The sequence below is a fragment of the Pelobates fuscus genome, chromosome 12 (assembly GCF_036172605.1).
Source record: "Pelobates fuscus isolate aPelFus1 chromosome 12, aPelFus1.pri, whole genome shotgun sequence".
Lineage (NCBI taxonomy): Eukaryota > Metazoa > Chordata > Amphibia > Anura > Pelobatidae > Pelobates > Pelobates fuscus.
In genome coordinates this window covers 104,840,964-104,854,153 of record NC_086328.1, presented here as the reverse complement: position 1 = coordinate 104,854,153, position 13,190 = coordinate 104,840,964, and the positions used below count along the sequence as shown (strand labels likewise).

The 13,190-nt window shown below is 44.0% G+C and overlaps 1 protein-coding gene across 3 annotated transcripts in view; it reads left to right on the top strand.

The window, feature by feature from the left end:
* The window catches only part of SCUBE2 (signal peptide, CUB domain and EGF like domain containing 2), a 105,997-nt gene that overhangs the window by 58,307 nt on the left and 34,500 nt on the right, over nucleotides 1-13,190 (top strand). For 2 of the 3 annotated variants that reach the window (XM_063438856.1, XM_063438855.1), the window contains exons 15-16: nucleotides 2,093-2,227; nucleotides 2,528-2,731. In XM_063438856.1, coding sequence (XP_063294926.1) covers nucleotides 2,093-2,227; nucleotides 2,528-2,731 — 339 coding nt within the window. The remainder of the gene's footprint in view (nucleotides 1-2,092; nucleotides 2,228-2,527; nucleotides 2,732-13,190) is intronic. The other variant, XM_063438857.1, reaches the window with a different exon arrangement.

Genomic DNA, 13,190 nt, shown 5'->3' with positions numbered 1-13,190 from the left:
TAATAGAAATTGGCACTTTTATAAATGAAACTTGTTACACCTCCCCCAGCCATCAATCATTCAGCTGCTTCTATTACTTCCTGTATTGTTTAGCTGCCTGTTTTACAAGTTGTTTTTAGATATACCCCTATGGAAAAAATGCACAATTAAAATGCAATCCTGTTTTTATTGGAGGTATATCTAGTAAACAGGAATTTTTTTTAATTTATTTATTTATTTATTTTGCATTGGAGAGTCCTTTTTTTCTTTTTAAAATCAACATAATCTGCAGGCAGTATTTATAATACTAGAAGAGATTGTGATGGTGTGGATTACAAGCAAAGTGTTGAGATTTGAGTGGCGGTTCCTTGGCCATGTTCTGGTGTATTAATGACCAAATCCACATGGTTTCATGGCCCAAGACTGACACATTATACAGAATTCCCATGGTGCCCGCTGGGAAATGCTGTCACAAAGAGGAATTCTGGGACAAAGTTCTAAGAGTAAAGCAATTTCCATGGAAACCGCAGACTGTTCCTGCTGACTGCACCACTTTTAGAACTTTACCCCAGAATTGCTCTTTCTATGGAGCCCGCACTGTCTTATCACATGATTGGTAAGCATTGGGTAAGATCTTTGCATTTAATCCCCTTTACTCCACTGAAAATCTTTACTCCATCCCAAATCATTCTGTGTGTTCACATATGATTAGCACAGGTGAATGTATATATTTCATTACATTCCCTTGTAAAGTGATAACACATCATTTTTCAAAGACAGATACTCTGATGCACTATAATATGCCTACCTTAACCCGTTCATGACAGATGACTCAGCAGAACTACCACAGATGGTACCGATTAAACTGACCAACAGCTTGTCAGTCTAATCTTAGAAGTTTCATTTATATACGAATAACTAAATGGCATTATAAATATACAAAACAAACTTAGTCCACACAATGTGGGTGAGTATCCTATCGAGTGTGGTATATAATGATCAGCCAGTTTCCACCCTAAAATTACTTTAAAGGAAAACCTGTGTAGAGATGGTTAAAATATCCCTGTATACATGGGAGGGTCACTACAATTAAACCATTGCACTACTAAAACACATTGTTTAGATCCCCTATGTAGTAGAGACTAAGGAGATAATTTAATATCCAAAAGGTAAACGATATATAGATAGAATGATGGTTGAGCCTGCCTGTTTATATATATATATATATATATATATATATAAACAGGATAACCAGGCAGGCTCTACCATCATCATATTCTATATATATCTATATATATATATATATATATATATATATATATATATAATCTCATATACTATAATAGATAGGATACTCCCATTATTTCCACATTTGCACTTACCCACATTGTGTGGACCACTGCGTTTTGTATATTTGTATTTGCAATATAGTGTTAAGCCCTTAGACATAACTGGAGTGTCTGGTATTTCGGTTTCAGGAATTAGGTTTACTGGCACCTATAAGTTATTATTTATTTTTTCTGCTTTTGATTAAGTGGCATTAAACCATTTGCAACTTTATTTATTTTTATTTTTTTTATCTGTACTCTGCTCCTGAAGAGTTAAAACAAATCTTCAGATATGTTGCATTATTTACGTTAATTCGCTTCCTCCCAGACTAAACATTAGCGGAGGTGTTATTTAGCGCAGGCTGTATTTAAGGCTGGGATTTTGTTAAGATCTGCTGTGTGGGAATATGTAGAGATTTTAATTCCAGTGTGTTACAGCTCATTATCCTTCCTATGGTAAACCATTTTCCAAAGCAAAACACTTTGAAAAAAATCCTTTAATGATTAGGCTGTGACATCTAACATAACACAATCATTATTATTATTTTCTCTGACATTACATAAAAGAGAGGAATTTACAGAGGTTTAAATAGATTGAATGATAATTGTTACTTTTTTGGGTTTGTTTGGATTTTTGTTTGTTTTTTGTCCCCTTATCCGCGACCGGATCTGTGATTTATGAAATGTGAAGTTTATATTTGGAACAGATTATGTTCATTTCTAGAAGGAAAAATTCAAACCGTTGCAAATGTCTGGTTCCTCTTTGATCTGATTTATTTACACAGAAAAACAAAATCTTGTATATGAGAATTTCAGCTTCATAAATATAACATGCAAGAACAGTGGGAGGAAGATGCCTGCACGAGAAAGCATTATAATGGCGCAATTTGAGCTCGAAGCTGCCCATCAGGAGGTCACAGGTTGGTTTACAAAGAAAAATAATAATGTGAAATGAGAATAAATGTGTGGAGAATTATTAACCGCGCACTTCTCCTTGCTAAACCTGCTCTGCTTTGCTATCGCTGCAAACAAGTATCTCCTGTTTTTATCACAAATGATAGGTTTTAGGGAAAAGGCGCTGTTTATATTGTGGAATGGAATACTGTGCCAAACGTCTTTGTTGTTTAACGAACCATCATACATTGTGTGACTCAACAGAAGAGCTGACCCTCTATACAGAGTAAGAGTTCTGTAATTTATTTATTTATGCCCTGCTGTAGAGTCATGCAGTTTGAGCTGCGTTCGGAAGAAAGCCGAGAAAAGACTTCGTAAGACTATACGAACAATGAGAAAAGCCATCAGCAAGGAGCATGTTCATGTACGCCTGTCCGGGAGGGACTTTGAACTGGCTAAAAAGATACCCAGGCAGACAGATTCACAGGACACGTGTGGTATAGGACATGTACGAATGGACAGCCGATGTGGTAAGTTATTCTTCAGAAATGAGTGTCTGAGAATGTCTGTCTGTCTTATTCAGTGTTGCTTATTTTGCAATTTCAGACAAAACCCGTCCATACATCACAGAACATTAGAGTGAAAAAATAAATGTCAGAAAATCTGATTCCGAAATGCAGGCATATTTCCATAGGTGGCTTACTGGGGTGAATAGGTATCAGACGGTGTGTTCCTGTAAATAGTGTCACCGTTATTTACCGGTCATGCCTGTACAATTTTCTTTCCAGCTCAGAATGGAAGTTATACACTGAGCTGTATTTTGAAAACAGAGTTGCAAAAATGCTTTAACCCCTTAATCCCTTAAGGACCAAACTTCTGGAATAAAAAGGAAATCAGGACATGTCACACATGTCATGTGTCCTTAAGGGTTTAAGGACACAACTTCTGGAATAAAAGGGAATCATGACGGAAAATATTTCCGTCATGTGTCCTTAAGGGGTTAAAAATAAAATGAATTTAAAAAATCAGCAAATTGGGGCGTGGTCTGGACGCCAGCGAAGATGGCCGCTTAGAGCGAGTGCTCCGCACCCCGGCGCCCAAATAAAGCACTGTAATCGGCACCAGCCCAGACCCTTGAGCTACAAGCCTAGCCCTGAACTCCCCTTTTGTTGCGGCCGATGTCTAACCGCAAAAAGAAAGGCACCAGCGACGCTCCGTCCGTGGTGGACATGTTTGCGGCCCAGAGGCCTACCACACGTGGCCCGGCCGCGACCACGAGCCCGAGCTCGTCTAACCGCGGGGACCCACCCCGGACACGAGATAACCCGTCGGAGGACTGCTCCAGCGCCATCCTCCGGTCCATTGCGGACGTCAAAGGCTATCTGGCTGAAGAAATCAAAAAATCTGCCACCGAGGTCAAGGCGGAAATTGCCGCCATTGGAGCCCGTACAACCCTGATTGAGCAGCAGCTGGGCAGCGTGGTGCAGGCACATAACCAGGCAGTCACCTTCACGAACTCCCTCCTCGCCAGAGTCACAGACCTTGAATTGGAGCTGGAGGACGTCTCTAACCGCTCCAGGAGAAATAACCTGCGCATACGTGGCCTACCCGAGGCGGTGGAAGACGCAGACCTCGAAGAGGTCCTCCTCGCCTGTTTCCAGAAGAGCCTCCCTGACATCCCCGCTCATCAATGGCTGGTTGACAGAGTACACAGGGCCCTGAGGGCCAGGGGACCGAAGAACAGCCCGCCCCGCGATGTCATTATGCGGTGGCACTACTACGCGACCAAGGAGGCCATCATGCGCCACAGCAGGACGGTGACCTATGAATACCATGGAACCAGCTTCCAAATCTTCCAAGATGTCGCCCCTGCCACTCTCCTTCGTCGCAAAGAATGGAAGCCGGTCACTGACCTGTTGCGAAGCAACGGATTGCGCTTCGCCTGGGGATACCCCTTTAAGATCCTGGTCTTCAAGGGCCCTAAGCCAGCGGTGCTGCTCCCGACGACTGATGTCACCGCCTTTCTTGCCGACCTGGGACTGGAATTGCCAGCGGACTTCCAGGCCCCGCAGTCCCACGCGGGCCGTTTGGCCAGACTGGAGGAGACCCACGGCGCACAGGACTCTTAATGGGACTAACAATGGTATTGTGAAGGCCCGGCTGTGGACTGTGAGCTGTGGACTGTGAACAGGCCTGTACCGGCAGATGGACGTTCTTGATGATCACATGAGTATAAACGCACACTTCTAGTTTATGCTGCCCTGCATTTATTCATTTTGTTTCCAAACAGTTACCGGTAACACTGCACTACATTAGAATGCATAGCTGTGGGGTTGGGGGGTGGGTGGCTGGGCTGCAGGTCCCAGACACTTAGACAGCACGAAGTCCCAGCATGTGTATAGAGAGGAGTAGGGGGGATCACGGCACTACTTGGCCACCTTACCCTTTACTATTGCATAACATTTTCAGGTACTCCACGCAGGGAAGGCTATCACAGGCCAGGTGAACTAGTGAAGGAGAGGCTGGAGGTCATGGGAATTGCACTGTGAGGGCTTGTTTTATTGTGGCATGGGGACAATGTATTATGCACGTACCTGCGGATGCTTGGACTGCTGTGGTGCTGGTGGGTGGTGTGGGGGGGGGCGGCCCTTGCCCCTTGATCGCACCTACTTGTGTGTGTGTGTAACTATATACATCCCAACATTAGAACACTACGTATCTGCAGGCACCCACACCACGTATTGAGTACATAGACGTTGGCTCGGAGAGTCCACATTTGTAACTTAGCCTTTTTGGCTCCTCTCCTCCCCCCCCCCCCCCCCCTCCTCTCATGGGGGCAGTGTATCTGCATGCACCTGGGGTTGCTTGGACAGCTGTGGGGCTGGTGGGTGGCGTGGGGGGGGCGGCCCTTGCTCCCTGAACGTATCTACTTGCGTATGTCTAACTCTCTATTTCTCCAGAATAGAACACTACGTGTCTGCAGACACCCACACCACGTACTGAGTATATAGTCACTACCTTTGAGAATTCACATCTGCACTCTAGCCTTTTTAGCTCCCCCCGTCCCCTCGGGGCGCCCTAGATATTGCTGTCACCCGAGCTCAAGGGTTTGGGGTCCTGGGTTTTTACGCTCTCAATGGGTCTCGCCGGGGTGCTCTTCGGCTGTGTTTCCCCCCGTCTTGAGGTGATTCCCTCGACGCGGAGGTGACCCACCCACAGAGCTCCTGGCACGGCCTAAGACCAGGACTGATATTTGTTTATTGTATAGTTTATTGTACAGTTTGTGTTTTTGACTTGTTTTTCTTTTTTTTTTTTTTCTTTCTTGGTGTTGAAGTTGCAGGTACTTAACCTACTATCTTACCTAAACATTCTCACCAGGCGCGTCTGCGTGGCTGCGTAGTCTGCGCGGCTGGTTTTCCTTTCCTTTCCTCTCCCCCCCCCTTCTTTACTTCCTCAAACTCGGACTCCTCTACTTCCCCTGCCCTCCTACACCCAGACTAAACCTACTGCGGGAGGCGGCACCGCCAAATAAGTCACACTAGTGACACGGGGGAACGAGAGACTGCGGTGACACCAGACACTCTGCTCCGCACCACCTTTTCACACAATGACACTCAAACTAACATCCCTGAATGTTAACGGGCTCAACAGCCCAAATAAACGTAGACTCCTCTTCCGCGAACTCAGACGGCAAAAAACTGACATCGCATATGTCCAAGAAACCCATTTGTCACGCACATCGGGGTTACGACTCACTAACCATGTGTACAGCAAGGCATACGCCTCGAGGGCACTGTGTAAGAGGAATGGGGTAGAGATACTGATTCATAAAAACTGCCCGTTCAATGTAACCCAGACCTATGAGGACGGTGAAGGCCGGTACGTGGTCCTTACGGGCACGCTTCAATCCAATATTTACCACCTAGTGAATGTATATGCCCCCAATACTGCCAGTAGGGAATTCTGGACTGACTTAGAAACCTTGATCATGGACCTTCCTAAAGGTCTGCTAATACTGGGGGGTGACCTAAATGCCACGCCATGCCCAGCACTAGACAGAGGGGGAGGCCTTCGCTTGCCTAGGTCTCAAAATAGGGGTGGTCAGGACAAACTCTTACATACTTTTCTCCAACACACGGGCCTGCTGGACCCATGGAGGCTCCAACACCCGAGTGTGCGGGACTATACTTTCTATTCAGCGGTACATGCAACATACTCCCGTATAGACATGTTCCTGGTCAACCCCTTAGCCATGTCGTGGATCACAACCTCTAACATACACCTCATCTCATGGTCTGACCATGCTGACATTGACATAAACATCAAACTGCTAGGCCCGCACGCCCCATGGAAATGGAGGCTAAATGCCTCGTTACTCAGACACCCACAAACCAAAGAGACACTACAAACAGAGATCACTCGTTATTTCCAGGAAAATGACACCCCTGACGTCTCCCCCACCACATTGTGGGCGGCCCACAAACCTGTAATACGGGGTTTGCTAATTAAGATGGCCACACACCTTAAAAAAAAGAAACTTGAGAAGCTAGCTGAGCTACAAAGCCTCCTGCGCAGGGCCGAAATGAGAAACAAACAAGGGCCCACCCCACACACGATTGGGAAATTAACAGACATCAGGCGCCAACTTCGGGAGCTTATGCTAGATGATGTTAGCAGAGAGATGGTCCGCACTAAGCGTTTTTTCTATGAAAAATCAAATAAAATGGACACATTATTAGCGCGAGCCCTTAGACCTAAGCGTACAATATCGAATATCTCAGCCATTAAGGACGCACAGGGACGTATTCTCAACAGCCCTAAGGACATTAGTGAAGAATTCACCAAATTCTATACCCAACTGTACAATCACTCCCCGGCCCTTACTTTTGAAAACACAACCCACGTAGCCCAAATAGCAGAGTTTCTGCAAAAAGCCAATCTCCCGCTCCTACCGACACATAGCACCACACCCTTAGGCGCACCTATAGACACTGACGAAATAGACGGGGCAATCACAGCCCTTAAAGGAGGGAAAGCCCCGGGCCCTGATGGGTTCGACGGCTCCTACTACAAAGCCTTTAGAGAGCAACTAGTCCCTCGCCTAGCCGCGATGTACAAGACCTGGACAGAAAGTGACCTGCCCAACGCCGACTTAGCCACAGCAGATGTAGTCCTGATTCCCAAGCCTGACAGAGATGCCACAAACGTGGCAAACTATCGCCCCATCTCCCTCATAAATTTTGATCTAAAAGTATATGCGAAGATATTGGCCACTAGACTTAACCTCATACTCCCCAAACTGGTCCATGCGGACCAAGTGGGTTTTGTCCCCAACCGACAACTTTATGGTAATACTAGACGGGCGGTAGACATAGTGTGGTGGGCGGGCAAAACGCGAGCGCCTTCTCTGGTCCTTTCCCTGGACGCAGAGAAGGCGTTCGACAGGATACAATGGCCCTATATGTTTGCTCTACTAGAGGCAATGCACCTCCCTGCCACATTCATAAAAGCGACTAAGGCACTATATGCCTCCCCGAGAGCACAGATATCAATCCCAGGGGCACAGTCGTCCCCTTTCGAACTACGGAACGGTACCCGCCAGGGCTGCCCCCTTTCCCCCCTCCTCTTTATCTTAGCACTGGAGCCCCTACTATATCTCGTTCGCACGGACCCGGAGATCCGGGGGGTGCGGGTGGCCACCGAAGAATTCAAAATATCGGCATACGCCGACGACATTTTACTCACAATAACAAACCCTAAAACCACCATTCCTCGGTTACTTGAGATTCTCGACGGATATCACCAGGTATCTGGATACAAAATCAATATTGACAAGTCGGTCGGCATGCCAATAGGGATGACAGAGGCGGACATCCAATGGCTGCAGCAGGCGATAGCCTTAAAGATCAGCACACAACCCATTAAATATTTGGGGGTCAGGCTAACGCCGGCTTACGAGGATCTCTATAAGGAAAACCACCAGAGAATCATGGCGGTGCTACGGCGGGACCTAGATAAATGGCATGATAAGCCCATCTCATGGTTGGGTAGGCTACATGCCATCAAAATGAATCTCCTCCCACGCCTCCTTTTCATCTTTCAAGCGCTGCCTGTCGCTGTGACTAAAAGTGATCTTACACCCCTACAAACCGCAATAGACAACTTTGTCTGGGCAGGGAAGAGGCACAGAGTAGCGAGGCATACACTATACACCCCGAGAAGCAAGGGAGGACTGGGACTCCCAAACCTTCACCTGTACTACCTAGCCGCCCATCTAGCGCAAATAATTGAATGGCACTCCCCACCCGACACACACAGATGGGTTGACCTAGAAACGCACTTTATGGGTACCGATCTCCCCCAATATTGGCTGTGGGTCCCGAGGCCCGACCGTCCAGAGATTGGCACCTCCTGCCCCGCCATCCTCAATTCGATTCGGGTTTGGAACGCTACCGCCCACAAATATGCCCTCGCGCACCCGACCTCTCCATTGACACCCTATCTCCGTAACAAAGCGTTCCCGCCAGGTATGACCCCTCGAGATTTTCGAGGCCTTGAGAACACGGGTGTTCAGCGCTACTGTCATCTGTTCCAGGGCGGTTCCTTTCACACCTTCGACAACCTAAAAATGAGGGCCCCACTAGCTAACAAAGACTACTTTCGCTACCTCCAGCTTAGGGACTTTGCCAGGAAACCTGAAATAGCGGCAGCGGCCAGGGCCAAACCCACTTTCTTTGAGGCGTTATGCCTGTCTGATGGACCACGTGCCGGCCTCATTACCCGCCTTTACGAGCAATTAAGCGCACCCACAAACGACTCCCACACACCCTCCTATATACTACAATGGGAGGCGGAACTCCAACAGACTCTGGACAGTGGGGACTGGCAGGACATATGGGAGGCAGCGGCCAAATCCTCAATCTGTGTTGCTCACCAGGAACAGTGCTATAAAACACTCCTGAGGTGGTATACCACCCCAGTGAAGCTACACAGGATGGGGAAAACGCCCTCAGATGTCTGCTGGAGAGGATGTGGAGCCAAAGGTACTTACCTCCACATGTGGTGGTCGTGCCCGAAAGCTGCCCTCTATTGGGAGCAGGTAGCTACACTCCTGACTGACGTACTTAACCGACCGATTAGGCCAGACCCTTGGACGTGTTTACTAGCCAAACCCATCGACAGTCTCCCACCCAGGGAACAGAAGCTAGTGAACAAGATTAACTTGGCGGCCAGACGCGCTCTGGCGCAAACGTGGCTCCAAACAGACACACCACCCTTGGACAGAGTCATAGGTAACATCAAGGAAGCGTTTCTCATGGATAAGCTCACGGCGCAGGTGAGAGACACGTACTCCCACTTCATCAAGGTATGGGAACCATGGGAAGTCTACATTGACCCATAAGCCCATACTCCCCACTCCCACCAGCCTGTGCCGTCCCCCGACAGGGGGTATAACCCCCCCCCCCCCCTCCTCTGCCTTATAACCCTTTCCCCCTTTCGTTTTCTTTTTCCTCCTTCCTCTGCTTCTTCTCCTCCCTCCTCAAATCTTGCTAGGTGTTTCAACTTCACCACATAGTTTCGCAGACTTAAAGATTTAATGTTTTAAAACTTTAACGTTGACCATGTAGCATGTTGCAGTGACCACTGAAATAGCCACAGAAATACTATAAGCAAGGAGGCTCTTGGCAGATGTCATGACTGTACCCATAAGCAACAGTGCGATTAGGCAGTGAGGCCTCTACACAGGCCCCCACAGGGCGGCCGACCGAGATGCCTGTGGGTGTCGTAACCGGCACAGCTGTCTCACAGGGGGCGAACCAATTATGCACTTATGAATATACCAGTGTGAGACTGTCCCACCATGTAAATGTTCTGGCTTCTGCGTAAGCCACAGTGTAAACTGCCTAAGTGCCTGTTTTCTGTTTCCTTTTCCTCTGCTACTGTGGGCTTCTGCGAAAGCCGTGTCATTGCAACGTCTGAGAACCATTTCACTGCATGTCACGACCAAAAATAAAGAATTTAAAAAAAAAAAAAATCAGCAAATTAAAGAAACACAAAGTATGGCGACTAATTTTTCCAGTACCTGGCAAAATTCAGAGCGCCGTGTTCTAAGTTACTTCTCGATTACTCTGCTTCTGCTTGGATCAAGAGGAAAATGGTTGAATCTAACTGTAAAGCTGGCCCCTGCATGTACGTAAAGCAGGGGAGCACCATCTCCCAGAATGGTGTCCTCTCGTTGACTTTACTGCTTACGTTTTTATATTGGGTTTGCTGATCACTGTGTGACTTTTGTATGTTTTATACCCTTTCCTAGTCTGGATACTGGGAATGGACATTAGTCTTAAATCGGTGATATGAACCACTGAAACCATTAAACAGACTTTTAAAGAGGTGTACTTTCTTTATGAATGCTCCGAAAATATTCCATTAAAAGCTTGACATCTCTGCTTGGGAATGTAATGGTATTGTTTACCCACACAGGCTTTTTTTTTTTTTCTATTTTTTTTTTTTTCTGTTGTAGACATTTAAAATAACCATTCAATTTTCAAGTTGGAACTTTAAGCTTACAATTATACCAATCAACAAATTAAAAAGTTAAAAAAAAAAAAAAAAAGAAACGCAAAATGAGCAAATGTTTTTAAGTTTAATAATCTTGAAAATACTCTGCTGCAACATAAAAATATATCTGTTAGAAACATGCACAATAATTACAGTGAGAAGCGTGTGTTTATAAAATAATGGAGAAAATAGTAGATATGAGAAAATGTTTGACAAAAAATGCTGCCGTGACCTAAATAACTCAGCTGCTCTCCGAAAAACAGGCACGATTCCTAGAAATGAACCAAACCGGGAAACATTTAGTAAAAAAAAACAAAACCAGTGGCTGTTTTAAAGTTATTGTCCCCATCCTGTGTAAAGTTACTTCAACCCAGAATTAGTTCTGGAATTGGGCCTCCATTTCTTAGATTTAAACGCTTTTATTGTCTTGAAGCAAGGAAGAATAATAAGCAAAGTATTCGGTTCTTACTTTGAAAGTGGCAAGTTAATGACTTATTTTTTACATATTTTGCATGACATTTTTTGGAAAAAAAAATTCAAATAAAGTATATAACATGCTCTCTTTTACGAATTGTTTGTAAATCGACATGACAAATGAGGTCTGTTACCTCAGTATAATATATTTGATGCAACATCGGGGCATACTAAGTGTGTTTTTTATTAATATATACTTATTATTTAAAAAAACATTTTTAAAATTAAAAAAATATATATGTAATTTTATTCTAACTGTATTTTGATATAAATATATATATTTATATCAAAGTACACTTAGAATGAAATTATATATATGTGTATATATAAATGAAAATATGAAATATACATAATTACATAAATAATATAAATATACACGTAGACTTCAAATAAATAAATATGTATCTAAATTCTATGTGCATATTTATGTAATATTTTTACATAATTAAGTAATTTTATTGATTGCAATTTGGGGGACCGGCCTGACAACCCAGGCCAAAAGTCCAGAAAATTTAATTTGCTAGCACTATATTCAGCCCTGTAACTTTCCAAGACACCCTAAAACCTGTACTTGGGGGGGGGGAGGTACGGTTTTACTCGGTAGACTTCCCTGAACACAAATATTAGTGTTTCAAAACCGTAAAACACATCAGCGATGATATTGTCAGTAAAAGTGAAGTTTTTTTGCATTTTTTCACACACAAACTGCACTTTCACTGATGATATCATACGTTTTACTGTTTAGAAACACTAATATTTGTGTCCAGCGAAGTCTCCTGAGTATAACCGTACCCCCCATGTACAGGTTTTTAGTGTTTTTGAAAGTTACTGGGTCTAATATAAGGCTGTTTTTTCACATAGAACTTTTCCAGATTGGTTATGTTGCCTTTGAGAGCGTATGGTAGCCCAGGAATGAGAATTACCCCCATGTTGGCATACCATTTGCAAAAGAAGACAACCCAAGGTATTGCAAATGGGGTATGTTCAGTCTTTTTTAGTAGCCACTTAGTCACAAACACTGGCCAAAGTTAACGTTCATTGTTTTTTGCATTTTTAACACACAAACAAATATAAATGCTAACTTTGTCCAGTGTTTGTGACTAAGTGGCTACTAAAAAAGACTGGACATACCCCATATTGAATACCATGGGTTGTCTACTTTTCAAAAATATATAATTTGATGGGGATAAATTTACATTGGCCAGCTTAAAAAATGTCCCAAATAGGACATGGGTGCATGATGACCAGCTGTGAAAATTCCAAGTTGGGAAACTGGAATGCGCATCTTCCAAATAAGGTCTCTTAGCCCCCAGAGAACCCGACACGCCTATACATGGGTGGTATCCCTGTATTAAGGAGATGATGCTGAACACATATTGGGGTGTTCTTTGGCAGTAACCTTTAAAGTTCTCAGTACATGTATTCTTAAATTGCTATGTGTGTCAAAAAAGTAACCCCCTTTTTTTTTCTTTTTTTTTTAATTTGGCATAAATTGGTGGTAAAAATGTTGCATGAAAATAGTCAAAATTCCCCAAAGTTTAATACCTTAGGTTGTCTTCTTTTAAAAAATATATACATGTCAAGGGTTATTCAGGGATTCCTGACAAATAACAGTATTACAATGTAACTTGCGTTAATTTTGGGAAAAAAAAATTGTTTGGAAATAGCAAAGTGCTACTTGTACTTGGCCCTATAACTTTCCCAAAAAATCGAAGAACATGTTAACATTGGGTATTTCTAAACTCGGGACAAAATGTAGAAACTATTTGGCACAGGGTTTTTTTTTTGGCGGTTGTAGATGCGTAACAGATTTTGGGGGTCAAACTTTTTTTGTTTGTTTTTTTTTTACATTTATTTAATATTTTTATAAAAAACAAAACAAAAAAAAAAAACAATTATAGTAAATTATATAAAATGATGAAAATAATGGTATCTTTAGAAAGACTATTTAAAGGC